The following is a 27,399-nucleotide window of genomic DNA, read 5'->3' on the forward strand; positions in this document are numbered from 1 at the left end:
TCACAAGACATGTCATTTAGCTGATGCTTTTTATCCAAAGTAACTTACAATTGCTATATATGTCAGAGGTAACACGCCTCAGGAGCATCTAGGGGTTAAGTGTCATATCCACTGCGCCATCACCACCACAGATATGTTAAAGTCTCTGAACAGCCACATAGGTTGTTGTTTTTTTAAAGTTAGTCTGGCTGATTAGACTTCTGCTATGATTGAAGCATAGATGGGAATTCATTAGGTCACACATCTTTTCTACCAATAAGAATGAGAAAGCTGTCATTTGTCCTGTACTAACAGGCGCAACAGAGCTTACAGGAGACCCAGGGAGATGTCTATCAATCAAGGGCGTAACTTTGGGTTCAGCATTTGGGGGGGGTTGGTTGAGATCACCACTTTTGAGCAAAATTGAAATTTTCACTTCATTTCCTGCAACAATTTGTGCCTTTTCTGTAAATTACGCCTATGCAATCAATCAGTCCAAACGCACCCAGACAGTCCTGGGAAGAAAGCACATGTGTGGGTGCCCAGGGACTTTAACCTGAGCAAACAAACAGAAAGAGAAAGAAATGGGAGAACATGCAGAGAAAGGAAGCCACATATACCTGTAGATCTTTCCAGACCGTTGCATCCATGTGGGTTGAAAGTCCCGGTCCAAATATTGGTGCCTGATGTGTCCATCCTGCTCGTCCCACATCAGCCTGCAACACTGATGCTTCTGCCTGACGCAGTTCTCAGTGTGTGTGGTTGTGTTTTTACATTTCATCCTCCCCCCTCCACTGTGTGTGTGTGTATTATGAAACACACACACATACACACACACACACACACACACACACACACACCAAAAAGCCATCTCTTAATGGCAGTCAATCCCCTGGATGGAGTGGTGGACAGAGATGGGCGGTTGGCGGGATTACAGAAGTAAAGAGAAGCTCTCAGATCAAAATGAAGCAGAGTGGTAACTTAGAAACACACACACACACACACACACACACAGACACACACACACACACACACACACACACACACACACACACACACAGCATGAAGTTGGACATATAACTTATATGCAGAAGTTGAAATGGATTAGGGGATCACCGGTGTGATCTGATGAGTCGATCAGTACTATTTGACAGAGACAGAGATATTATACAGCAGTTTGACTGGTGTCAGTGGCTGGCTGGTTATGAAACCTACTTTTCTCCACGCAGGATGGAAGAGATGTAACCATTGTTTTGTCTTTTCACTGCCTAAAAAGCTCCCACAAAGTAGAACAACAGGTCAGCTTACTTATTTGTTCACCAGAGTACGTCACTTCAAAGTTCAGCAGACAAACCGAAATCTCTGCACATCAGGTTACCGGGGGAACAGACGATTGTGACAACTGTCTGTGGATTTGGGTCGCTGGGGGATTCGGCTCACCTCGTCACACACAGACAGACAGACAGACAGACACACACAGTGCTTTTCACTATCTTTGTGGGGACCAGTCATTGACATAATACATTTCCAGACTTTGACATTTGATGATATATGCACAGTTTTAAAGACAGATATTTAGTTACTTACACTGTGTTCTGCCGTTATCTAATGCTAGGGTATTTGATGCTATCCTGTATTCCATGCAGTCGGGCCGTCTCCTCCTCCTGCGCTCCGTAGCGGACAATGTGACGGTGAGACAGCGCCGATTAAACGTTAAGAACACTTTTATTTAAGATGGGAGTTGGATTTGACAAGATGTTTATGGAACAAGTATCACTCAGTACAAGTGCAAGTAACACTGCTGGATTTAATCTTCATGGTAATGTGGATGATATGGAGTGAAATGTGCGTGAGGCATCAATATTTGAAGATATTACAAGTGATCGTTATTCCCATTTTCTCTCTGCAGTCTGACTTCAGTTCACCACCTCACCATCTGCGTCGCCAATTCCCATTGTCTCCAGAACGTGCGTACGCATGGGTCAGAGTTTGCGTGGAGGACCTCACATTCTCCCGTTAAGTTAGTATTTTTATAAATCACAACCGTTGCGTATGCACATTTTCAGCCCCGTTTTGTGCGTACGCCACGTTTATAAATGAGACCCCTGGTCTTGGACTCAACAAAGGCGGACTTGACTACAGCCCTGCTTTTTGAGTGTCATTTATTATCTGCTTTAGCTTTTTCAATGTTTTAGACACAGATGTGAAAAAAGAAACACAAACCGACCACAAAGAAACGCCAAATGACCCCAAAGAAAACAGAAATGACCAAAAAAAAAAAAAGAGACAACACGACTACAAAGAGACAAAAACCCACAAAATGTTAATTTTTTTTTAATTGGAAAACGTAACATTTTGAGGAAGGACGCCCATTTAGGTTGTAGTTGTTGCACTATATTGTTCATGGTTTTTAATTCTATTTTTTAGTTTAGCCTGGTTTAAGGGAAGGACATTTCCAGGATAAAGCCTCAGGCGTGATGGCTACCGGATACAACTTCCGAGCTAGCGAGCTACACGCTGAAAATGTCAGGTTTTTAAGAACATTTGGACGGTGCAACAAGGCAGACCTGCTTGGTTCATTCTGGGAATGACTGTAAAGATTTACAAAGAATATGTTTAGGTCATTTCCTCTCTAACTGGGACGTTTTGGGACCGATTGGTGGGATTGCTGTGGACGAAGTACACACGGAGATACACTGGTAAGAGATAATGAGGATTAACCACGTATCAGCTCATTTAAATATCTCACGTTACTGTATCGTGTCAACAGGTAACTTCATTTAATATTGTATGTGGCGTTTTCTTTTGCGGGGTGCAAATGTTCCAGCAGAACAAGTTCCTTCCTCAGACTAGGGCTGAGGTTCCTAAACAATACTTTTGATAGAAAATGTATAAACTACATTACATACAGCAGAAATCTTTTAATTTACGTTTCAGCTCGCGAGTCCCGTCTCTGCGTAACGTAGTTTTTCCTGCGTGTCTCTACGTGTAATATTAGACAACCAATCAAGAGACGTTAGATCTTGGTAGAAGCATGCTGCGTGCCGATTGGCTCACTGACGCTGATGAGATTTACTCCTTAGGGATTGAATAACGAGGCATTTTTCGACAGGCAATTTGATCGGTGCCTGAAGAGTTTTGGACTTTGTACCCAGCGCTTCCCGAGACTATTTAGCAGAGCCGTCGTCGCTGCGTCCGGAGCTTAGCGCCGCCCAAAACCATTACGATTGGTTTAGAGAAATGCAAACAAGCCAGAGCGTTTGTTTTCCCCCCACTCCTATCCCAGAATGCATCTGTGGTGTAGCCAGACTTCACTCCACAGCGCTGTGGAGATATAGCTGGCAATGCGAGACTACATTTAGTTTAAAATAAAATGATACAACTCCCTCATTGTCCCAGTTGTCTGAGCAACAACACCGAATAGAATACAACATGAATAAGTTCACAGCCAACAACTCACTGGTTTGTGAAAATAACACCATTGACACGACTTTACAAATGAAAATCTTTTATATATTTCCTTTCAAAAGAAAATGAAGCCCATCCAGTCTATACCAAATAGAGATTTGCCGCCCGTCCGCCTCGTATCCACACAAGGCAACAGGGCTGCTGCTACAAGTCTCCTCCGCACAACTACAGTAAACAAGTCTTCACGAAACATGCTTTGATTTATCCGGATACTTTTTGCATTCAAAACATTTTTATTTTGGTAAAATCATACAATTGCACAGCTGAGTTACTTCCCATGCAGTGCAGTAGCCTATAAGCTAATACAGAAAGCAAAGTCTACGTCTAAAGAGCCCTAGGGTTCTTCGGAGAATGTGGAACAAGTCTCTGCTTCTGCCTGCAACAACTAGCACAAGCTTCTGATAAATGTTAAACAATTCCAACGGCGTGGCGTCGGAAATAAACCCTGCAGACCTGCTCCACATTCAAGGAGAACTCCAGAGGTGGCATATATGCAAATACAACAATGAGAATAAACCACATGTTTGTTTCTTTTAAGGATTGCCATGTGCCAGACATTCACTGGAGAAAAATTATCTGTTCAAATTAGAGTAAAGAATCAATAATGCACACAATTGGAGAATCTGAAACACTTCAGCACTGATGTGCTCAAGACGTTTGTACGTTTTTGCTCGTTTTGACAGCGTTATTCCAAACCTTGGCATGTTTGTCCAATTCCATTTCTAATTTCGTTGACCAATTAATTGGATTTAATAAGAGATGAGCGGCCCTGATGAGGCCCTGAAACAGCTGTGGATATTATTTACCGAGTCCAATGTATCTTAAACATTAAAAAGCTCACACTACCCCGAAATATATAAATTTCACGCATACAGGTGACATTCAACATTCAAGTGCCAGTGTTTTTTGTACTGTCTTTTGGTCAAGTTTCTGAAACTTTCAAAGAATCACTTTGAGGCTTACAAAAATAAATATTTGTCAAAAATGCTTAATAAATTACACAAAACTAGCAGCAAAAGTAGAATCTAGAAATCTGTGCAAATGGCTAAATTCCCCCCCGACTGCTAAATCCCCTGGTCCCAAATGAATCCTGGTTTAAACGTTGAGAACCCGTCCCCTTTTGTAAACAAGCTGCGTTTTTCACAATCTCCTCGCACACAATATTTGGAAGCTAAGGACACATATCGAAGACATCTATATAAAACTCTAGATGTGCAATAAAAGAACTTTTTGTAAAACTTGATGGGCACGACGCATAAGGGCCTACACACCTAAATCAAGTAGCACCATTCAATCTCAAGTTCTCAACACTGTCAGTGCATCCGCTTTTAGTTCAATTTCTTTAAAAAAACAACAAAAAAAAATATTAATAATAAAGGTTTTCAAGGCACAACACACCCGATGAGAAAATTGGGAGCATTTTGAGGTGAAACGCCCCATCTCTCCTCTTGATGGCTGCTCCTCTTTGAGAGGAAAAGCCTGTTCTGGCTTCACGGAGCCACAGATTATTATTATTATTATTATTATTATTCGTATACATGTCTGAGCAGATGAACTCCCAGAGGACCTGACAGTACTTTAAAATGTTCGTAAGGAAGTGGACACTCCCGTATCTTTGGCCACCTGCAGTTACACTACGCAGCAATGGAAACCAAAGCCACCAACGATGGCGGTGCACCGAGAACCGCGCGCCCCCGCCCTCCGCCCCCCCCAAACGCCTAGCCCCGTGACCCCCCCATAACCACAGTGGTCGAAGTGCTGCACTACCCGCTCTGTTCCCTCGCTGTTTTTTTTTTTTAATTGATAAACCTCAGTGATCGTTCAAATGTCTGTCTCTTAAAGATGAACCATGCCTCCCAACGCAGCTTGAAAAGAGAAAACGTTTGTAATTAAGTTAAGCCTGCGACTCAGTTCACGTGTCTTTCCTCCTTGACCAAAAAACAAAACACTTGCAAGCGTAGAATACCATCTGGGCCTCGTGGCTGCCGGTCGATTCGGTAAACACTAACACCACGCTGTGCCCTTCCCCCGATGCTGTGGTCCTTTATGCAGCCATTTTGAACTTCACTTTCAAGATGGCAGGCATTTTTTGTTTTGATACATATTTGTAGTATAACAATTCAAAAATCAAAAAACTGGGAGTCAGTTTTTCAATTTCGCACACACCTGCACCAAAAATGTCTCAAGTAAAAATAAACAAAAAACACCGCCCACTTAACGTAGCTAGCACTTGGTAACATACTAGCTGCCGTAACACTGTCAAAGTCAATTGAAAAATGTGGAGTAACAAGTTCCAGCAGTGATAGTTCTTGTTCGAACCTCAGCGATCTGTTGGCACTGAGCTTAATGACTTCTGTGTTTTCTTAAGATTACAATAGGAATGGCTATTTCAAAGACTATCATATCCATAAAAAGGAGCCTGTCCAGGATAGAGTGAGCAAAACAGAAAAAAGGAAAAAAAACGAATGTAACGTTGTCCCTTAGGATTAAAATCAACGGCTTCACAGAGTGGCCCAGTTCGTATTAGACATAGAAACGGCTCCGTTAAGCTGTTTGACTATTAGAAAAGGCTACATGATGTTCCTGCGATAAATTTGAAGTTCAAATGGAATCATGACTCAGAGCCACAATACCCCAGTGTTTGCCAAGGTTTGATTAAGTCCAAGCTTATATATATATATATATATTTTTTTTTATACCTTTCAATATTTTTCACCAAACAAAAATAAAATCAAATTTAGAAGCTCTTGGCCATGTTCATCTGGTGAAATGAAAACATAAGATTTCCTGTCTAAATTCCAAAAAGGCACAGTACATTAACATACAAATGATCCTCAGGTTATTCGATTGGGTGTCTGTGTTTTTTTTTTTTTCATCACAAAAAGAACAAAAATACTTTGAACAATGAAAGTCCGAAGTTGCTATCGGACAATGCATGTCAGCATCCATGCTCACTCTGAGGTGTGCGAATCTCTGCGTTCTCCGGTGCGTTGCACGTGCTGGTGACTTTCCTTTGCGTCGTGCTGCACTTCCTTTTTGAGAAGCGAATGGCAGAGAACCAGGGTTGGTAATGTACTGTGTGTCAGTGAAGCTACACAGGGAGGGTTTGTTATGGTCTGGCTTAAGTTAACATGTGGTTTCCATTGGGTTGGGTTGACATGACAACCTCTTCCTATGGCGACTAGTTGCCCCACCAATCCACACTCCCAGAGTGGCTGTAATTTCCTCCGTAGCCGTCGTTGCCGTAGAAGTTGCCCCCAAAGCTCCCTGTGAAGGACAAAGTCAAAGTTCAGTCAGCCGAGCAGCAGCAGCAGCTACTTTCAATCAAAATGACCTTTGTTTTCTCCGTTAGGTTGTAAAGACTTATAGTTGTGGGCTTTAACAAGCTTGGAATTGGTAAGAGATACTTTTATGCAGCAATTAGGCCCAACAAACAGGGGTACATAATAGGTTGTTTAATATTTTTCGTGGCAAAACTATATTGATGCGGAGACGCCAAGTATAGATCTGAATTTTTTGTTTTTAGATTAAAAAAGGTAAGTGGTCACTTTGGTTAGTTTGTTCACAATGACACTAACTAACCGATGGAGGCAGCTGTAGAGCAGCAACTCCCGTGTTCTGCGAGGTAAAATGTCTGTTTTTGTCAAAGGAGTCTGGTGGCTTTGAAGAGAGCAGAGATAACGGCTTCAGTTCCCCGTCGTAAAGGGCCGTCTGACAGCAGGGTGAAGCTCTGGAAATATTCTTAATATAACATCCATTTAAACTGATATAGATGTGTTCAGGTGTCTAACGTGTTTAGCTGCTGCCCCCCCTCGTCCACAGCAGGACGTTGCTTATCTTCCGTGTTGGTACTCCTGCCTGCTTCTCCAAACTGGGGGCGTGCCGACCGCCATCTACCGTAGCTAACACACTGACTCTGGAGAAGTATGGCTACACTAACCCTTTAAGTTGACACCAAAGTGAAGCACAGATAAAAGGCTGGGTAAATATTGTTTCCTTACCTCCACCGAAGCCACGGTTTCCTCCTCCATGGCCTCCAGCGCTACGCCCACCACCACCTCCACCACCACGGTTGCTACTGAAGCTGTTTGCAGAGCCACCAGGGGTCTGACGGTAGTCTCTAGCTCCGAATCCGCCAGAGAACCTAGACAAGAACGTACGTTTGTTAGACGGTTTATGGTACAGATTTTGTGAAAGTGCAACAAGTTAAAGAAAGAAAAACAGCACAGGAACAAAACAAGCAGAGTTCAAATGTTTTACGCCACAAGTAGCTCGATACAGGGCTTTAAATTGACACCCGCCAAATGCAGGTAACATTTCAAAGTTAGGAGCCAATCTGACCGGTGAAGAATGATGACAGAAATGTTTACAGATTGGTCCGTTTTCTGCCAAGACATTTGGGAGGTTTTGTTGGTCTTTGGCTTGGAAACGTAATCTTTTTTGGCATCACTGCTTGCAGTTCTAATCCTACATTTCCCATGAACACTCATGTCGTGACATGTCAGACAACCGTTAGCTACGTGCCTAGTGGTAACGAGCTAGGCTGAAACGGAGAAGATGAATAGAACGAAGCCAAACAAACCAGAGGAGCTAAAATTAAGTAGTAAAAGTCTGTTAGGAAAAAACAAACGTGGCTATTAGAGAATCTGATTGGCTCGTAGCTTTAATCTACTAGCCTTGCTGACTGGTGATCAAACGAGTTAATCTAAAGCCCTGGTTAGATACAATAAGAGGCCGAGATTTGGGTTTGTTGTAACAATGCATTTGTTCGTGCGTGAGACCGTTACCTCTTAGAGCGTCCACGGGTGGTGCTCTTGTGCTGGTGCTCGTAGGCCAGGCTTTCAAGCCAGGAGGGAACCTCCTGCTTGGCCTCCACCAAAATGTCCAGCAAATCTTTGGTTATGTTGCTGTTTTTGTCGTTAAAGAACGACGTGGCCAGACCTGCACAAAACACAGCCAGATTATAAAGAGTCATTCACATATTAATGAACATAACGGGCATAATAAAAAAAAAAAAAGGTTCCTACCAAGGTTGCCCACACGTCCCGTACGGCCAATACGGTGAACGTATTCCTCGATGTCACTGGGCAAATCAAAGTTAATGACATGCTTCACATTGCTGATGTCCAGACCTCTGGCAGCCACCTGGAGGAAGCACAAGTTAGGAGAAAAATAGCTTTAATATCTACAGGGTGAGACTTAACTTACAGTCAGGGTTTCATTTTGACTGCTGGTCAAATGTATTATGGAACTTGAGTCAATTATCAACAGCTGATTGAATCTGCCAACAAAGTTCCTCATTTCACACAGTTTCCTTCAGGGCTGTCCCCCCAAATGTGAATCAAATGCTAAAATAAAAACCTTGCGATTACATATTGTACACGTAACTTTTTGTAAATTGCAAGAATATAAAAAAAATAGAAAAATATTCTTTGAGGTTTCAAGTTTAAATTCATGGGACTGGCCAACCTGGAACTGGTTCAAAAATGGATCCGACTCCTTCCTACTCACGTTGTAACATTCGCATTTAAGGGGTTCCGAGGTTTAAGGTACATTGAACATACTAAAGCTTCTTTATACGAGCCCCGAGGGTAACAATATCGCAATAATTGGTTAAAAAACATAAATCTGCTTTTATTAACTGCAAGCAAAAGAACCAAACGGCTCGGTGTTAAGACGGGATGCAACACCTCAGTTGGGAAACAAAGAGTCAGGACGACTTACAGCTGTAGCCACCAAGATGGGGCAGCGTCCTGACCGGAACTGATGCAGAGCTTCCTCTCTGTCTCTCTGGGACCGATCTCCGTGGATGCTGGTGCAGGCGTAACCCTCGTGGTAGAGGAAGTCTTCCAGCGCATCGGCGCCTTTCTTGGTCTCCACAAACACCAGAGTCAACGATTCTTTGCCTGCGTAGCCGGAAACAAAAAGGGGATGAGACAAAAAGGGAGGAGAGCAGGAAAAAAATAAAGAACAAAAGCAGGTAAAGAGAAAAAAAATATATATATATAAATCATCGATAACTGGAGAGGGTTATGGATGGATTTTAGTAGCTAAAAAGATGAGCAGGTACTTAAAACTAAAAAAAATCTAAATGACAACTTAAAAGAATGGAGACGTGTTGCATAAAAAGCTTATTAACATTTACTGACAATCATTAATTGACAACCTTAGCTTCAGTGTTTTTCTGCACACGGTACTGAAGACAAATGACTTAATGTTTAAAATAGGGATATCCGACATCACGTCTGTTTAAACAATTATCAAATGGTTACAACCCAGATACTTCACATTAATGGCTATCACAGTAAACTCTTTAAATAATAAAAATGGCTGAAGGGTGATGGGATAGGACAGGCCACTCCAAGTCACGCAAAAGAAAACCCCAAGTGATCTCCAACCCTACTCTTTACCCAACACTCAAGTGTGTGCTTTACCAAGGCTGTCCGTGAAATAAAGGCCTTTCATAGTGGCAGCTGCACCAGCTACCATGGAAACCAAACAAAAGCAATGTGTGCCTCTTGTTTGGGAGGTTAAAGTCGCGTTACAAAAACAAAAAAAGGACTTCTACATAATACCAGCAAGAACATTTGATGTCCCTTATGGGAGTCAAATGTTCTAAAGGTACATCTACAGAAAACAGTATTCTGTCCCCTGGAGGAACAGATTAGTGCCATTAAGTCGGTCACAGCCATGTGACTCGTGGAAACAGAGAGCTCTTTCTATGACAGCCGGCCAACGTGGTCATGTTGAGCCATCTGACCTTGGTGCCGGTGTTGATAACACACTGTAACCCTTCTCAGCGGGGAGAGACTGAGTGAAAGTGCAGAATCTGAGTCAATAGTAATAGAGTCTACACAGTGAAAGGCAAATGTTTCTGTCGGCCCTACAAGCTCTAATTCGGAAATGAAAAGAAAAAAAACACTGAGGCAGCAAGGTCAGCTGGGGAGCAGAGGGACAGGATGAGCTGTGGGATGTGATGTCTCTGGCTTGTGGGACAAGAGTGAAATTATGTTAAGTATGTTCACACTTACCCGGTTTCTCTGGTGCCTCTGTCACATTTTCCTGAACCTCACTGGGAATAACTAAGATAAAACCAAACCGGCCAGTAAACGTAAGGCTTCTCAGTACACAAATATTATACACATTATGAGAAGCAAACCCCCTAAACAACGCTAGTTATTTCAGTGACTGCTCGCCCATGCATGACATTTTGTTTTGATAATTTATCTTTCACTGCTAAAATGAACAACATTTGTTAGCAGAGATGTAGCAAAGTCAACATTAGCTTGATATGGGGCAGACGGACAAACACGATGGATTAGATCCCAATGTGACCTTCATGAAAGGCGAAACCCCAAATATTGTCATCGTTGTGTATGCTTTTTCACCTGTGGCATTGAGCAGGTCAAGGAGGAAGGACCTCTTGTCGCCGTCCTCCACCCAGACCACCTTCTGGGTGATGTTTTCTGAAGTGGAACCAACTCGGCCCACTGCCAGGAAGATGTAGTCCTCCAGGAAGTCACGAGCCAGGATCTACGCAAACAAATCAAACCGATAAGTACGCAGATATTTAATCACATTAAGCAGGATTCTTTATACCAGTTGACTGGCCAACGCAAGGTTATAATAGTTCAAAAAGTTTTTTTTACTTTTAGTAAAAAAAACTTTTAGTTTTGACTTTTCCATTTCATTGTAGTTTTCAGAGTCAGTATTTTCAGAAAGGTTTGTTTTAGTTTGTCTGTTGTCAAAGCCAGGTGTAATGTCTCATAAGTACGTAGCTACATATAACAGTTGGAGAATAGCCATGATGTTTAATCTTTGTGCCACTTTAGTGTGCGATATGGAGCACTTACGGCACAGCGCCATCTCATGTCAATCATTTGTGGTTCAATGTCGAGAGTTGACAGAAATTCATGCTGTGTAGTTTCAGTTTTATTTGTATATTCTTAGTTTGCTAGAATAACCTTGGTACAAACGTACCTGGATCTCCTTGGGGAAAGTGGCACTGAACATCATGGTCTGACGGATGCCTTTAGGCGGCATTGTATCCTGCTCCACAATGCGTCTGATCTGTGGCTCAAAACCCATGTCCAACATGCGGTCAGCCTCATCCAGGATCAAGAAGCTGCAGAGACCCATTTAAAAAAATTTAATTACAAAAACAAAGACATCGGAGACAGTTGTTTCAATAAAATAAACTTCTTGGTGTGGTCCCTGTGTTGTACTGACTTGCAATAGTCCAGACCGATCTTTCCCCTCTCCATCATGTCAACCAGACGTCCAGGTGTGGCCACCAGCAGGTGACAGCCTCTCTCCAACTCCCTGATCTGCTGACCAATATCCGCACCGCCATACACCACGCAGGGACGCAGACGTGAGCGATAGGCAAACTAAAACAAAAAATTTAGGGAGAAAGGGAAACAATTAAGCTTCAAGATGCATATTCAATGTTTGGGCAAACGTTATGTCAGGGTTTCTGCAGGTTTTAACAAACAACAAATGAATGAAATGTAAGACCTATATCACGACAAAAGTACAACGAAATGCTGAGTCATAAAAGTACGTTCAAAGTAAATAAAATGATTAAAATTCAATAAAAGTGACACTAATACTTTGTACATATAGAGCAAATTATATTTGGATGAGAGAAATATTAACAAAAAAAAAAAAAAAAACACATTTCAAGAAGCATAACATGGATGTAGGAACATTTAAGAGACGTTTCAAATTATTTAATACCTAGAACATACAGGGTTTCCCCGTGGAAACCCTGTATGTTCTACGAATAGTGTCAGATGCGTGTGTGTGTGCTCGGAGCTCACCTTTCTGGCCTCATCGTAGATCTGCAGAGCCAGCTCTCTGGTGGGAGCCAGGACAAGAGCGATTGGGTACTGCTTACGGCGGCCATACCTTCCGTTGTCCTGAGGATTGAAGAAATAATGCTTATTAGAACGAATCAAAATGATAATGCAGGGACACACATTTGAGAACAGCAATGTCCACATTTTGGCCTAGGACAGGTGGTGTGAGAGAAGAGTCAAAGAAGCCATATAAGTCAAACTGGAACGACCCAAGTGTCTTATTCATCTCCTCGCTGGAACCAGAAGTTGTTCTGGCCCTCCTTCTTGAAGGCCATCTCAAAGCTCTTATTCCTGCCCCGAGGAGCTAGGATGGAAGAGGAATGTCTGAGGAGCTACGACTCCCATGTGACTATATGACCCTCATCTGACACAACCCAGCAGACGTTAAATGTCCAGAACTACCCACTACTCAGTCAGAACTGAAAAAGCCTTTTGATGAGAGGCAAACATCTTAAAGAACTTCTAGCAAGTTTCCTTTGCTCGTCACAGAGAACGGCCATGACCTAAATGACTGAGAACCTTCACAGACATAGTACAGGACATGTTCAAATATTGTACAGGATATGTTCAAATATGTATGTGTATTATCTTTGCCCCGCAGTACCTGTCCAGAGTTCTTGGCGGCCTGCAGAGCATCTCCTGGCCCCTCTTGGTAGATCTGACTCAGCACTGGCAGCAAGAAAGCAGCAGTCTTACCGGAGCCTGAAACACAGCACGGGTTGTACACATTAGTTCCATTATTTAGAGACTCACTTAACCTAAAATATAAAGCCTAGGAGCCAAAAAGGGGTATGCTAAATGATACCTTTATTAAAAAGGTATAATACCTTCAAACAAGAGAAATCAACCAGTAAAAGGCTGGTCGATAAGTCTGTAAAATGCACACATTGAGAGGATATAGAAATGCTCACCAGTCTGGGCGCAGGCCATCAGGTCTCTCTTGGACTTGATGATGGGGATAGCGTGCTTCTGAACCGGAGTGGGACAATCGTAGCGACTCAGGCCGATGTTCGCCATAACAATCTCCCCCATGTCCACATCGTGGAACTACAGAACAATCAGACACGCCGTCAGTAAAAGACACAAACTTGCTCCGTTAAAACATTTAAAATTTAAGTTTAAAGGACATACGCTTTCAATGTGTGGCGGGCAGTTGTTTCCAGTGGCATCCACGGGAATATCATCATATTTCTCAAAGTTTATCCCAGTGTTGCTTGCAGAGAAGAGCTCGCTAGAAAATAAGGTCCGCAAAAGTTAGAATCAAATGCAAACAAGATGTCCGTTATCGTTTTGTTATTTGCCAGCAAAATCTGTCTGTCTTACTTTTCCAGGCGCTCGTTGGGAGCGGAGAGCTTGGACCAATCCTCCTCTCTAGATTCCTCTGACCAGCGGTTGTTTCCTCCACTAGAAAAGCCCCCACGCTCATATCTGTACACACGCACACGGTAAGTTAAATAGGGGAAATAAAAGAAACCCTTTCACATAACTGCATTTGCCTAATAGTGGCTAAAAGCAGGTTTTACACCGTATTACGCTCTGACCTAATGCGTCCAATAGTTTGTTACACAGAACCATCGGAGAAGCAGTCATTAAAAACAGTTTGGAAAGCCTTCAGTATCGTTCTTTGCTCTTCTTTGAAATATTCGCCAGGTTGACTAACATCTTTAGGAGCCGCCATTACTGTTTTTGAACGATCACCCAGTCGGTGGTTCAAACACAAACGCAATATTTTAAGCCTGACTTAACAGGCTTAGATTAGTTTGAGCAAACATACTGGTTAGGTTTATCACCTCTGCAAAAAAAAAAAAAAAGAGCTATATTTAGAGTACAAATAAAGCAAAAGAAATGCTGATTGTCCTAGAAGAGAGCTTTAAAATATTAGGAAATTGTATTAAAACAAGCTTGTATTAAAAACAAGCTTGCAGACAGTAGTACAGTATATTAAATGTAACAATTATACACACCTTCCCCTTGAGCCTGCTCCACGTTCATTGAAGAAGGTGGACTTTGACCTTTGATCGTTGCGTCCGCCAAAGCTGTTGTAGGCAGCATCCCTGGGAGCTCCTCCCCAGTTGCCTTCACCACCACTAAACCCTGTAATGAACAGATAAGTCGCTCAGTGACATTTTTCTTTTTGCAAATCCGCTGGCATCAGCTGCCTCCACTTTCTTACCAAAAGCAGCGCAAAGATCATTCCCTTAAAACTAAGTGCACAGCTATTGTTAATTATTTATAACTGAGAATCCTTTATGCATATGCAGAATAACAGCTTTCTGTTGTTGTAAAAAAAAAAAAACCTGTATAAACAAGGGTGGGGGGAGGGCCGAGTTTCCATCTTAAACTACGCTGTCGTTGACTCTAAAAACCGGGGCTATCGTTAGACATTTCAAGGCACGACAGGGTTTCCCCACCTGCATTTTGTAATGGTTGATTAAACGAGCCTCCACCCCTGTTACCACGGTAGGCGCCACGCCCACCTCTATCATTGCGAGGGGGTCCTCGCACTCCAAAGCCCCCATTTGTGCGGTTGTCGTGGTACCCATTCACAAATCCATTGCTGCGTCCACCGTCCCATCCAGGTGAATCTTCGTTGGAAGACAAATGAATAAAAAAAAAACAAAAACAGAACAGGCTTGTGAGTCAGAGCATAATGCTGCATTTCACTTATGTGTCAGTAAGCAAGTACACATTTGGCTGATCTTAAGTCCTAACTAGCCATTAGTCTCTCTTAAAGTGACTGGCTGTTTATGGTTAGCCTTATAGTTGGGATGCAAGCAACTTCACAGTCGACCAAAGCCTGGTCTGAAAGCTCTCTTATCTATGAAAAGAAAAGCAACATTTGTCACAGGTAATACTGTGCCTTTGTATAAAAAGTAGGAAAAAAAGCAAAGCAAGTCAAAAGGTTTTAGGTAAAATACATAGAATCTTTAAATAAAAACAAAAAAAACACCCAGACATGGGCTTCGTTATTTAGGTAAGATGACTTGTCTGTACCCAGAGACCTCATGGGATATTAACCTCAACAGCCCAGCTTTGGACAGTAATAGGGCTGCCATGGTACGGCTTGTTAAGTAGCTGATGTCCCGATAGCATCAAGGGGCAGACCGAGCACACAGATCTCGTCTGTGATTAGCCTCGCTTTAAAGAACTGTTCAGCCAAACGGGCTGATTCTAGCTCTAGGTGGCGGAGAGCTTAATTTATAGCTGGTATAAACAAGTAAATGCGTCCGTCATGGTGCCCCCCCTTCAAGTAAAGCACAACGGGAAAGCCTTGTAATGCTTAACACTGGCACACCCCAATCTATGGATGCATCTCTAGCTTCAATCGCTACAGGAAAACAGGAACATGTAACTAAAGGATTTTTGAAAGGCTAAAAAACACGTTAGTGACTGACAACTGTATTAACAGTGCACACTTTCAAACCGTTTATGAGCTACAAGTGGTTTGGTGAATCCGACAATGCTTGGAAGAGGAGAATATATCCCCGAGCACGGTCTCACATATTCCAGGTGGGTCTTAACACGCCCGTGTTATCATGCTGCCAGGTGTGTCGCACTCCAGACAGCAAATTAACTGCTTATTCTGGAGATGCTTGTGCAGCAACCAAAGGAAGCTCAACTTCAAAGACTCCCTTGACTTCTTATACCCAAGAGCTATACTCGGGTTATAAATTAGCTTGACAGTTCTCTTACCTAGAAAAAGGCACATTAAATGCAGTGAGAGGCAGCTAAAAGATGACAAATGACAAAGGAAAAGGCCAAGGAGAACACCTGATAATGACTCTACTTCCAAACAAACGTCTCTTTCAGACGCTACAGGTCAGGCGTATTTAATCATGTGCCAAGGAGGTGACTATACACAGGTTCCTCTTTCACCACCGAGTGCACCAGTTGATTCCAAAGTGCATGTTTAACTTCCCACTAGAGAAGTAAATTAATCAAAAGAATGAACTGGAGCGTGGGTTGTTGGACCAAAAGCCTGCATGCATTCAGGTTCTCAGCATTGTTCCACTTACTACATTTCAATAGGATGCTGTGGGCAGACGCAAAAAGCTACAAGGCCTCCGAACAATTCAGTAAGAAGAACTGGGACTTGAGTGGGATTGAGTCATAGCAATGCGGCAATGCTCAGTTTCTTTGCTAAATGAAATACCTACTTTCACTAAATGACTGCAACTAACAGCGATTAAAGGCTATGAACGGCTGAACAATGGGTACATAACGTATACATTATAGAGCTGTGCAATTAATCACAATTTGATCGTGATTTCGGCTCCTAACGATCACAAACAATGTGCAAATAAACTCACTTTGTCCTGTGTAATTAAGGGGAATTGAAATTGTAAGTTTACTAAATGCAGCATCTATTCAAAAGTCAATGTGTAATCGTGTTAAATAACCACAATTTCAATATAGATTTTTCTTCTTTTTTTTTACATAATCAAGCAGCCCTAATACATCAGTTATTTCTTGTCTAATTATTAGTAAGCAATCCACGAGGGATGCAGTGTGTGGACCCTTGAAGGCACCATCACCATGCATCATAAGCAACTTCATTTGCAAGCTTTGACAAACGCGAGAGGTCAGTATTGGGTAACCTGAGCAAAGGTCAGGAAGCAGGCTATAAAAAGACTGACCCATAATTACTGGCTCATGCATTATGAGTGTTGGGCTTTACACTAATAGTAACCAATCGTACAGTCATCCCATTCTGCAGTGTATTTATTTCGGTGGCTTGTGCTGACACCGACTGCCACGGTCGTGGGAACTTAGAAGAAACGTGGGGGACATTGCAAGTGAAATATGGGCTTGCATATACAGTGGAAAAAGAAAAAAAACACATTTTAATATAGTTTCAATGGATTAAAAATTAAACTCACTATAGTTAAAAGCATTAAACGAGCAAGCATATGCTTACATTAAATTACCCTTTTACTTAAAACATTTCTCATTTTGAATGCAAGCATCCCAGCAGAGAGAAGCACATCAATTAATCATTAGCCCAGTGTAAAGCTGTAACTCTCGCCCCTTCGCACTGGCTTTTCTGGTGTGTAAAATGGCTATTTCATGCATCTGGAAATGCAGGTTGCCCTCAGCAAAAGCAGACAGAAGGGACTTACAGAGATTTACTGGTGCCACTGAATAACCGTACTGTCTACCAGCGGAATAAGCATTTCCTGCTGTGGAATAAGAAAACAGCAAAACGAGAACAATATATTCATGTGTGCAGTGACACAGTAACATTATTCAAATGTGTGCATGTATGTATATATAATAACTATCTGGCCAATTATGCCAGGCACATCACGCGTCTTGGTTAAACGCCTTTAAGGAGGTACAGAAAACTTTTTAACTTACTGAAATAGTTTAATAAATGTGACATTCAAATCAAGAACATCTTTGAAATTTGCCTAATTTTCTTACTTATGATCAGTCTGGGGTGGCAGACATTTTACAGAACCACTTGGCCTACTTTATCCTTTCCAAAAATAAGCTTTCGTGCACAGACACCCCAGTTGTCACGGCTCTCTGTCCTCATTCTGTGCACTTGTAAAAACTTAAGACTAATGTCCTCAACAGTCGTATGGTATAAAGCAGCAAAAACACTGCAGATCCACCATCTGAACCACAAATATTTAGGGCTGTACTCAACAGTTCGAAGCTTCATTCGTAAAGCTGAGGGTTCAACAAAAGTGTGGTCCATTTTTTTTGTTTTAAAGATTTTTTGGGGCTTTTACACCTTTAATTTTTGACAGGACAGCTAGGTGAGAAAAAAGAGAGGGGGGGGAGACATGCAGGAAATTTGTCACAGGTCAGATTCGAACCCTGGACCTCTGCGTCGAGGCGTAAACCTCTCTGTATATGTGCTCTACCACTGAACCAACCCGGCCACGATAGTGCGGTCCATTAACCTCGGAACTCGGAGCTGGGAATGACGTCACACCCGAGTTGAATGCGTTTACAAGTCAGATTTTCATTAGCTGTAGCCAGGTTACCCATTGTTAGCAACGGCTGTTTATAACAACGCATTAGGCCGTTTTTTGTGTGCATATAAACAGCGTAACATATCCACAGATAGAAGTTGAACATGCCTGTGTGAACACAAATGAGACAGAAGTGCTACTGTGAGGTTGTCCGAGTCCCGAGTCCAACTGGAACGCACTGAAAGACCGACATCATTTGTCCTCGCACGACGGCCCGGGCAAGTAAATATAACAACCCTACTTACCCGAGCGGTTAGCTAAGGCACTTTCGATTATGGGGCTGTGTCGATAGCGCCCCGTTGCAAATTTAAGACTACTATTTTAGCCTGGCAATGTCACTAAACCAGCGGAGCAGTTAGGAGGTGCTGCTGTCCCCGTTTTATTTTGAAAAGTCCAGCGCTGCAGGTTAGCGTAGACAGTTGTTTGGAACTGACTACAGTAAATAAAATGGATTACATTTAAAAAAAGACAGATTACTCATGTTATTCAAATTGGAGGGTTTGTTCCAAGGAATTTTTGGGGTGATGACATCATAAAATATTACGACAGACATTGGAAGCTTCATTCAAAAACCTCACCGGAAAGCTTTGAATGTACATTCAGTACAGCCCTATAAATATTAATGCCTCACCAGTTGTGCTTGCTTTTACCATACTCTGACTGTGGCTCAGTCAGAGCGTTGGATCAAACTTACCATTTTTTGGTGCATCTTTGTTTCTCAAGTGAGGTGGAATGTAACGCCCTGCGGAGGGAAAACAAACATGTAATGTTCCATTTACAATTAAACACACATTGGACAGGTAAGATCGGCATTATTCAGCATCTAAAGAAGCTTTACTGCCAATGTAGATACTGAAAGCCGACCCTCGATAACTGATCATTAACCGCCAAACAACCGAGTCCCAGTTCACCCGTCTAGGACTGGTCATACTTTCAGCGTGCAGTTGCGGACTTGTACCGGCCGCGGAGCCACAAATGTGCGTGCACTGCCGTGGACACATGAAGCAACTGTCCTGGAACCACTTGCCCGACCGGCACAAGTACATAGCGGTTCACGGCGTGTATATCTGAGCCTTTGTCCGCCACATCTTCCTGTGAGGGCGGCCTCTGTGTGTCTGTCCGACATATTCTTTAAGGCGGCCAAATGAACCCTCTCGTCCTCATGGCTATAGCACCAAGTAGCTCTTCGCTGTGAGCATCGTCAAGCAGAGAGCCAAGAGTTCAGAAATAAAGAGCTTTAAACGCAACAAATAAAGTTAGAACTAGCAAGTTAACTAGTTAAAAGGTTGTACAGCCCATATTTTTATTACACTGCACATACATATATACACGGTTTGACTGAGCGGGGGAGGGGTCGTTAAAAATGATTATCGTCGGTTAACATCTCTAAGCTACACAGAAGAACCTTACTCACAATAGACAAACCTTGCAATAAAGATGGAGTATAAACCACTGTTTCCCTTAAAATAAATACACTACAAAAAAGGACTAATATAATAATCTTGTTGGAGCAAAACAGTGGTTTACAATACATACACGTAAATTGAATATCAATACAAAAGTAGCAAATTGTAAAAACAATTACATGGATACACAGAGGACAACGAATCAATCATTACTTTGACATAAAAATAAATAAATATAAAAAAATATTGTATAATCTGCTTTATTACTTACTGCCAGTTCCTCCGCCTTGTCCGTCAGCAGAGTTCAAGTCTAGGGCAGCAAGCTACGGAGGAAAAAAGGAACATTTTATTGATGCAATTGGGTTTAAAGTCAGTTGAACATTAACTACGAGTCTGAAACTACCAGTTAACACTACATTTGCACTTCAGTTAAAACAAACAACTACCTTTTTGCTTATTAAAAAAAAAAAAGACCTATTAAATAACTCCAGTGTGTGGCGTGTAAGTGTCAATCCGTCTTTGAATAGATCTGCATGTGTTAAGCGTGAGTTATGGTTCTGCGGAGGCTTCGCGAAGAGCTCTCGCCGTAGCCTACGTAAGTGGACTGACGTTTGTACTTGGGCGCTGGTGTGTCTTTAAGAGAATGGCAGGGCTGGCATGTGGGTGCGTTTGCGGAGTGTGTGTGGTAGAGCGAGTGAGAGAGTGATGGTGATTATCTTCAGAGCGAGTAGGGACTCTAGTGAGAGAAACAAAAGGGTCTCCCCTGTTCTTTCTGACCACGGTGGGAAATCTGTAGCAGTAAAAGTTAACCCTCTCCTTGATTTCATGTTGTTTATGGAGAAGAGAACCAGGAAATGAGTTGTTACATTTTTCGAGGAGGTGCACATCAGGCTACGGCGTAGGGTCCGGGTATCCACGTACCTAGGTGCATAGCCACGGCGTAGATATAGCACAGAACCATCAATCATGCTTTACTTCTTTGTGTAACTGCACCCAATGTGGAAAAGAATGTCCTCTTTTAGGACAGGTCTGGCTATTTATTCGTACCCATGTGTAGATTTATTTTGCAACAATAAGACATCCATTTTGAAACTTTGAAAAGATACTTATTAAAAAAAACTGCCAGGACAAACGATCTAATTTATCCAACAGTCAACATGGCATGACACAGCCATTTTGTCTTTGACCGTAAAAACATGAAAATGCTGCTTACTTGCGTATGGGTATATACATTCTTTACTTAAGTGAAAGTGCTAATACCACACTGAAAATACTCAAACTCAAAGACCTGCATTCAAAACTTTACACAAGTATGCAAGTATTGTCAGCAAAATGTTAAAGTAAAGGTCTTGGATGTGCAGTAAAATGTTACCCGTCAGTGTAGTCATGTTATATCTGGATTAATATTCCTGAAGCATTAACGTGTATGTTGCATTATACTGCTGTAGATGTTTACGGCTGTGCTCATTTTGTAAGTATTGTATATGCTGCTGGGTAGTTTAATCCACAGCAAGGCATTGTGTTATGTATGCACCTCCTGTGTTAAAGAGTTTCTCTTCCGAGCACAAATCTAATGTACCTATAAAGCCATTTAGTCTGACCATCAAACACGGAAATGCTGACAAATTAAATAAGTGAGACAATATGCATTGATGCTTGCAGTGAAACGTCACATCCAAATTAATAATCCCTGAATTATGTATTAACTCGAGAGCGTCATATTTCAGAAACATTAATGGTGGCTTAAAAACCGCTGCCAGCATTTTTTCCTGCGCCACGTTTCAGGCTCAGCAGGCCTCACGCGAGCCGGCTAACATCGTAGGACACCGGCAGTGTCGTCGAAACGTTGGCTAACCTTGTACATTTCCATTCATTTAAATACAATACCACAGGATGTGAATTACACGCGTTTAGTTTGGTTTTAAGGCTTTTGCTAGCCATGTTAAAAAGGGAAACACAGCAATAGAACGCTTGTTAGTTTAGCGTAGTGACGCGCTCCGCCATCACAACCGTTCCATACCGCGACGTCACCACCTCCATTTTAGCAGCCGCAGCGTTAGCTTAGCCGAAAGCCAGCGACTTAAGCTAACGAAGCTACATCTTTCTCTGTCGAAACTACATGTGCGTAACGGAAAATAACCACTTTTTAAATGAGAAAAACAAAGAAGTTAAGCATTTAAAAGTACTCACCTGCTGATCTAGACCGTGTGGATTATCAATGACCACATGACTCATAACTAAAGAGAGTAATGGGGATTATTTGTGAAGAGAAAGGATTTTCTTTGTTAGCACGACCCGGCTCTGCTGTTAAAGTCCGTTTCTGTACAAATTACGATCTTGAACCAACGGTTACCTGTGAAATTAGTTAGACGGTTACGTTTACTTTAAATAAATAAAACGACGTTTGTTATAAATATAAATTCCGTTTCAAGTTTCCAAATGAAATTATTACTGTGGAGCTGAAGAACGTTAACTCTACCGGCAGGCTTGACCGTGGTGGAATGAGACACGGAGTGTTCAGGTAACGCGAGATATCAGCCTCTGTAACCCCACGCCAGCGGGCTCTCGGACAAATCTCGCGATATTACATCTTCATCTCGGATTGGTGTAGAGAAAGCAGCTATTTGAATACACATGAAACCTATCATTACGGCAGTGGTGGAAGAAGTATTCAAATCCTTTACATAAGTTAAGTAAAATAACTAATACCCAAGTGGTGGAAGAAGTATTCAGATCATTAGTAAAAGTAATACCACACTTTAAAAATACTACACTACAAGTAAAAGTCCTGCATTCAAAACCTGTCTTAATACTCAAGGACAGTACAAGTACCTCAAATGTGTATACAGGACCAGATGTACTTCCACTGCAGTATGGTTGGTACTGTACCATTACACCTTGGATAAAGATTAGATAGATAGATAGATAGATACTTTATTGATCCCCAAGGGGACATTCAAGGTCCCAGTAGCTTATAGACATCACACACAACATACACACGCATCATAAACAGGATGATAAAATAACAAATCCACATGAATAATATGGACAATAAAAGAAAAGATACTAAATCAAAAATCCACATGAATGTACTATAAGGGATACTATAAGCATGAGAGGCTTGCAGTGACAGGGCAGGGACTGGCCCTGTGGTTCAGTCTGCATGGTGAGGTGCTCTATGAGTGTGTGTGTCATGGTGGTAGTGCAAATAAGTCCAACAGTGCAAGAATAAAGTCTAGAGACCAGCATTAAATATAGGACAATATAAGAGGTGGGCCACAAAACTTCCAGGCGGTCCACACAACCTCCTCTCTACCACAAAGACAACGAAAAGGGATTTTCGAGAGGATAGAGCACACGGCACACGTGAAACACAACAGTATCATTCACATAGAGGGGAGAAGAGGTGTAGCTTAGTCTCCTAAAGCACGCTGTGGGTCAGAGAAACATATAGTCTTTCAGTGTCTTCCCTGGCTTTGTGGAAGACTTAGGTGCGGGTATTGTATTATTTTAGGGGTCCTTCCTCAAGAAAATGTGACATTTCTTTTCAATAAAACAAAAGCAATTTCCACCTTTGTGGGATTTTGTCAATTTGGGATTTTGTCTCTTTGTGGGATTTTGTCTCTGTGGGATTTTGTCTCTTTGTGGGTTTTTGCGTCTCTCTGTAGTCATGTTGTTTCTTTTTGGCCATTATATATTTATTTTATGGTCTGTTTTGGGTCTCTGTTATTTGGCGTCTCGTTGTAGTCAGTTTGTGTCCACTTTGTGGTAGTTTTGCGTCTCTTTTTCACGTTCATTGTGGTCCGTTATCATCAGCATATCTGTGTCTAAAATGTTGGAAAAGCTAGAGCGGATAATAAATATATAACACTCAAAAAGCTTAAAAACAAAAACTTAAAGCTAAAGAAACCCAACTACAATCATTAGATCTGAGAAAAGTCTTCTAGTTACATTCATTCGGCTTAGGGTGCTGCCCAAAAACGGCTCGGGTGCTGCACCTAAACCTTATAACGGCACGGAGAACCCCGTCTTTTAGATAAAGTCTTTCCCCTAATCATACGGTTTTCAAATGCCCTTTACGACCGGAAGGGTCAAGCATAATAAGCTCAACCAAAACCTTTCCCCCCGTCGCTTCCACACACAACCCCCTCCTCTCACTCTTTCTCCTGGCCTTCTGTTGTGCATGCAGTGTGGGCTGCGAGGCCTGTTCGGGTCACTTATCCCCCCCTGACTTCATGCTGTACCAGCAGAGTGGGGGCTGAGGAGACCATATGTTGCTGGCATAAGGTACACCAGAGGTAATTAGCTACTAGGAGAGAGGTCAACTGGTGAGAGATTTCCGAAATGACAGACGATACTGAAGGCCGTTTCATGGTTGTGCGGAGGCTCCGCGCAGAGCTTTCGCCGTAGCCTACGTAAGTGGCCTGATGTTTATACTTGTATGCTGGTGTGTGTGCGTCGAGCCGGCGTGTGTGTGTGTGTGGGGAGTGTGTGGTAGAGGGAGGGAGAAGTGAGAGAGTGACGGCGATTAGCTTCAGAGCGAGTAGTGTCCTAGTGAGAGAAACAAAGTGTCTCCGCTGTTCTTTCTGACCACGGTGTGTAATCTGGAGCAGTAAAAGTTAACCCTCTCCTTGATTTCATATTTATGGAGAAGGAGAACCAGGAAATGAGTCGTGGGGGGGGGGAAATGCAACGTTACCAAGCCACGGCCGAGCGACGTGTAGTTACATTTTTTCGAGAGGTGCACGTCAGGCTACGGCGTAGGGTCCGGCGTAGATGCAGAGGGGTCTGCGGGGGTACGTCGTCGATTTGACGCAGAAGCATAAAGCTGTAATCGGGCCTTAAAAGTTAGACCCGACAAGGCCCGAGCCCGACAAGTACATTTTGATTGACAGCTTTTTAAAAGCCCTAACCCGTTTACAGCCTGACATTATTCCAATGTGTGCACGCACACAGCTCTTTTGTTTTGTCAAGAATGAGTCATTTATACATTTTTTAACATCATTTATTCATGACTAACGGAGGCTATAGGCCACTTGGAAGTTGGAACAAAGAAATAAAATAAGTCCTCTTCTTAGCCGGTGCAACCAAAACGTAATCGCCAGAGACCAGCCTCCGTTTCACCTCCTCAGCATCCATTTTCGCGCTAATCGAGACGCATCACCTGACTGCTCATTTACCGTGCAACCCTGAGCGCAAGCCCGAGCCCGTGTAAAATGATAGAAATTAAGACCGAACCCGCAAAGATTTTCAGCTCTACCCCGAGCTAAAAGTCCAACATGGATGCCCCGTGCATCAACAGTTGTGAAAGCTGCAGTAACATACAGTTATGAGCACTTCTGTCTTATTTGTGTCTCACTAAATCAGACGTACACACAGCGCTGTCCATCTTCTCTCTGTGGACATGTTCTTACGCTGTTCGTACGCACAAAAAAACGGCGTAATGCGTTGTTATAAACTGGCATTGCTAACAATGGCTAACCTGGCTTGAGCTAATGAAAACAATGAAAATCCTGGTAAATCAATGGTAAATGGACCACACCATAAAACTGTGTCCACCAAGTACACGACTGAGATGAGTCGCTGTCACAATGTTTACAAGACAGAAAGGGGACTCTCTCTATTGATTTTTTACAGGCTTTCACTTTGACCAGAGTCATTGTTCACATAGTCTATATCCTTCGCGTTCCACTTCCGGGATTGTGTGTATTTTCCGTTTCCTTCCTCTGTCTCTGTGTTGGCGTTCTACTCTCCGGTGGATTTGTGAGGACTGTGGTTAACTGCTCCTCAGATCTCTGCAGGGTAAATCCAGACAGCTAGCTAGACTATCTGTCCAATCAGAGTTTTCGCTCGCACGACTATTTTGCAGCGGCTCCGTGCGGCGCTAAGCACCGCCCAAGACGATTCTGATTGGTTTAAAGAAATGCCAATAAACCAGAGCACGTTTTCATCCCATCCCAGAATGCTATGTGGAGTAGCCAGACCCTCCTTCAGCACGCTTTGGAGGAAGGTCTGGCAAAGCGAGACTTTTGTTCATACTTGTTTGACACACACCAGTGTGGAGGAGGAGGCTGGTCAATAGAGGCGCGGATGTTCCAGAGTAATTGGTTGAAATAAACATTACCAAATATCAGTAGTAGAATGATAGAGACATTTGAAAATGAATACAGGGTCAATATAGGATGTAGGCTCTCTAAGGTGATTATTTCCCACGTTTTTCCCTAATGATGTACATATGTTTAGTCATTATATTATCTCAAATGGCTTAAAAAAGAATGCATATAGCTGCCATAAATGGGACAAGAATCTCCCTGGGGGACTAGCAGCAGCAGGTTTGGGCTGAGCCTTGAATGTTTCCAACTTGTGGCTCCACCCCTGGGACTCACAGCAGCTATGCAGATAGTCACATGTAAAGTGACTGGAACGCTCCCACAGGCAGAAGAACTCAAAACACACTTCTAGTGACTCATTACACACACACACACACACACACACACACACACACACACACACACACACACACACATACACAGACACAAGACACACACACAGGTTTTTTCACATCTGAGAGTCTGCAGTGATTCATTTCAACGCTATTAATGTGATAAATAAGCCCATTGGGGTTTCTGCCTCTCCGTGCACTGTACATGTGTGCACGTATGTTTGTTTTATTTGTCGTTTTAGATTGTGCAAAGTAAAAAACTACGAAAAAAATTCCATTGAACATAAGAAAGTAGAGACAAGTGGCCAACTAGTGTAAAATAACATGACGTAGTGGGTTGTTTTTGTCCCTCTTGTCTTCTCTAAGTGTTTAGTCACCAATCTCCACTTCAGTGTGAATATTTGCACCGCTTTTCGTGCGTTATGTCATTGTCCATTAGTAATGATATACAGTGTATTTTCCAAAACCAAGGTGTTCCTACCTACACAAAAAGTAGGTTTGACTACGTAAACCTGTAACGTCTGAATGTTTTTTTTTTTTTTTTGAAGTTTTTAACGTGTTGTGTTACCTTTTCTTTTGAGGTGTAACCCTGTAAGACCACGAGTTTCCACTTGCGGAAATATAAAGTTGACTTTGATCAACTGTTAAGCTCTTCTCTCCTGTTTTTGGGAACACTTCATCATCCCCAACAGTGTTCCTGGACCTTTGTGGCAGATTTGTGGCCCCATCTGCTGGACAAACTAATATTTCATGGCAATAAGTGAAGAAACATGGGAGGGAATTCTGCTATTTCCTTCCAGAATATCAACATGCAATTGACATAGGAGGGGGATGGAATATATTTTACTTAATGTCTACATATATCCATATTTTTATAGTAAGTTTATAAACAGCAGCTTCTCCAAATTATCCCAAATGAATATTACTGGAACCAGACTACCTACATCTTAGTTTCAATGAAGGGAAATCTTGCTACAGCATACAATCATATTTTAGACCAGTGATTCCTAGACCTTTTCAAGTCAAGGACCTCTGAATTGACAACAAAAAAAACAACACAGACCCCAATTTGCGAGCAGCATCATCAAAGACTGTTCCCACCCCAACCACAGTCTGTTCACCCCACTCCCCTCCGGGAGGCGTCTCAGGTCTCTCCGCACCGGGACCAGCAGGTTCAGAGGAAGCTTCTTTCCCGCGGCTGTCGCCATACTGAACTCTAGCTCTGCTTCCCGGTGACAATTAACCCCCCCACAGTGTTC

General features: G+C 42.4%; 1 protein-coding gene across 7 annotated transcripts; it reads right to left on the reverse strand.

The window, feature by feature from the left end:
• Positions 1–3,470: 3,470 nt before the first annotated feature.
• ddx3xa (DEAD-box helicase 3 X-linked a) lies at positions 3,471–22,215 on the reverse strand. 7 transcript variants are annotated; one of them, XM_078262680.1, is made up of 21 exons: positions 22,151–22,213; positions 21,889–22,051; positions 19,970–20,021; positions 18,987–19,034; positions 17,429–17,488; positions 14,720–14,893; positions 14,273–14,402; positions 13,632–13,736; positions 13,440–13,539; positions 13,220–13,355; positions 12,913–13,010; positions 12,270–12,368; positions 11,677–11,837; positions 11,428–11,572; positions 10,836–10,980; positions 10,479–10,529; positions 9,172–9,353; positions 8,475–8,592; positions 8,235–8,388; positions 7,449–7,591; positions 3,471–6,714 (listed from the first exon to the last, which is right to left on the reverse strand). In XM_078262680.1, exons 2-21 carry the CDS (start codon positions 21,931–21,933, stop codon positions 6,629–6,631), a joined length of 2,232 nt encoding a protein of 743 aa, XP_078118806.1. In that variant the 5' UTR covers positions 21,934–22,051; positions 22,151–22,213; the 3' UTR covers positions 3,471–6,628. The 7 variants fall into 7 exon arrangements, with proteins under 7 accessions (XP_078118806.1, XP_078118809.1, XP_078118805.1 ...); XM_078262683.1 differs by having other exon boundaries at positions 14,786–14,893; positions 21,889–22,215; XM_078262679.1 differs by having other exon boundaries at positions 21,889–22,215.
• Positions 22,216–27,399: the final 5,184 nt, after the last annotated feature.

Source organism: Sander vitreus, chromosome 11, assembly GCF_031162955.1.
Source record: "Sander vitreus isolate 19-12246 chromosome 11, sanVit1, whole genome shotgun sequence".
Classification (NCBI taxonomy): Eukaryota; Metazoa; Chordata; class Actinopteri; order Perciformes; family Percidae; genus Sander; species Sander vitreus.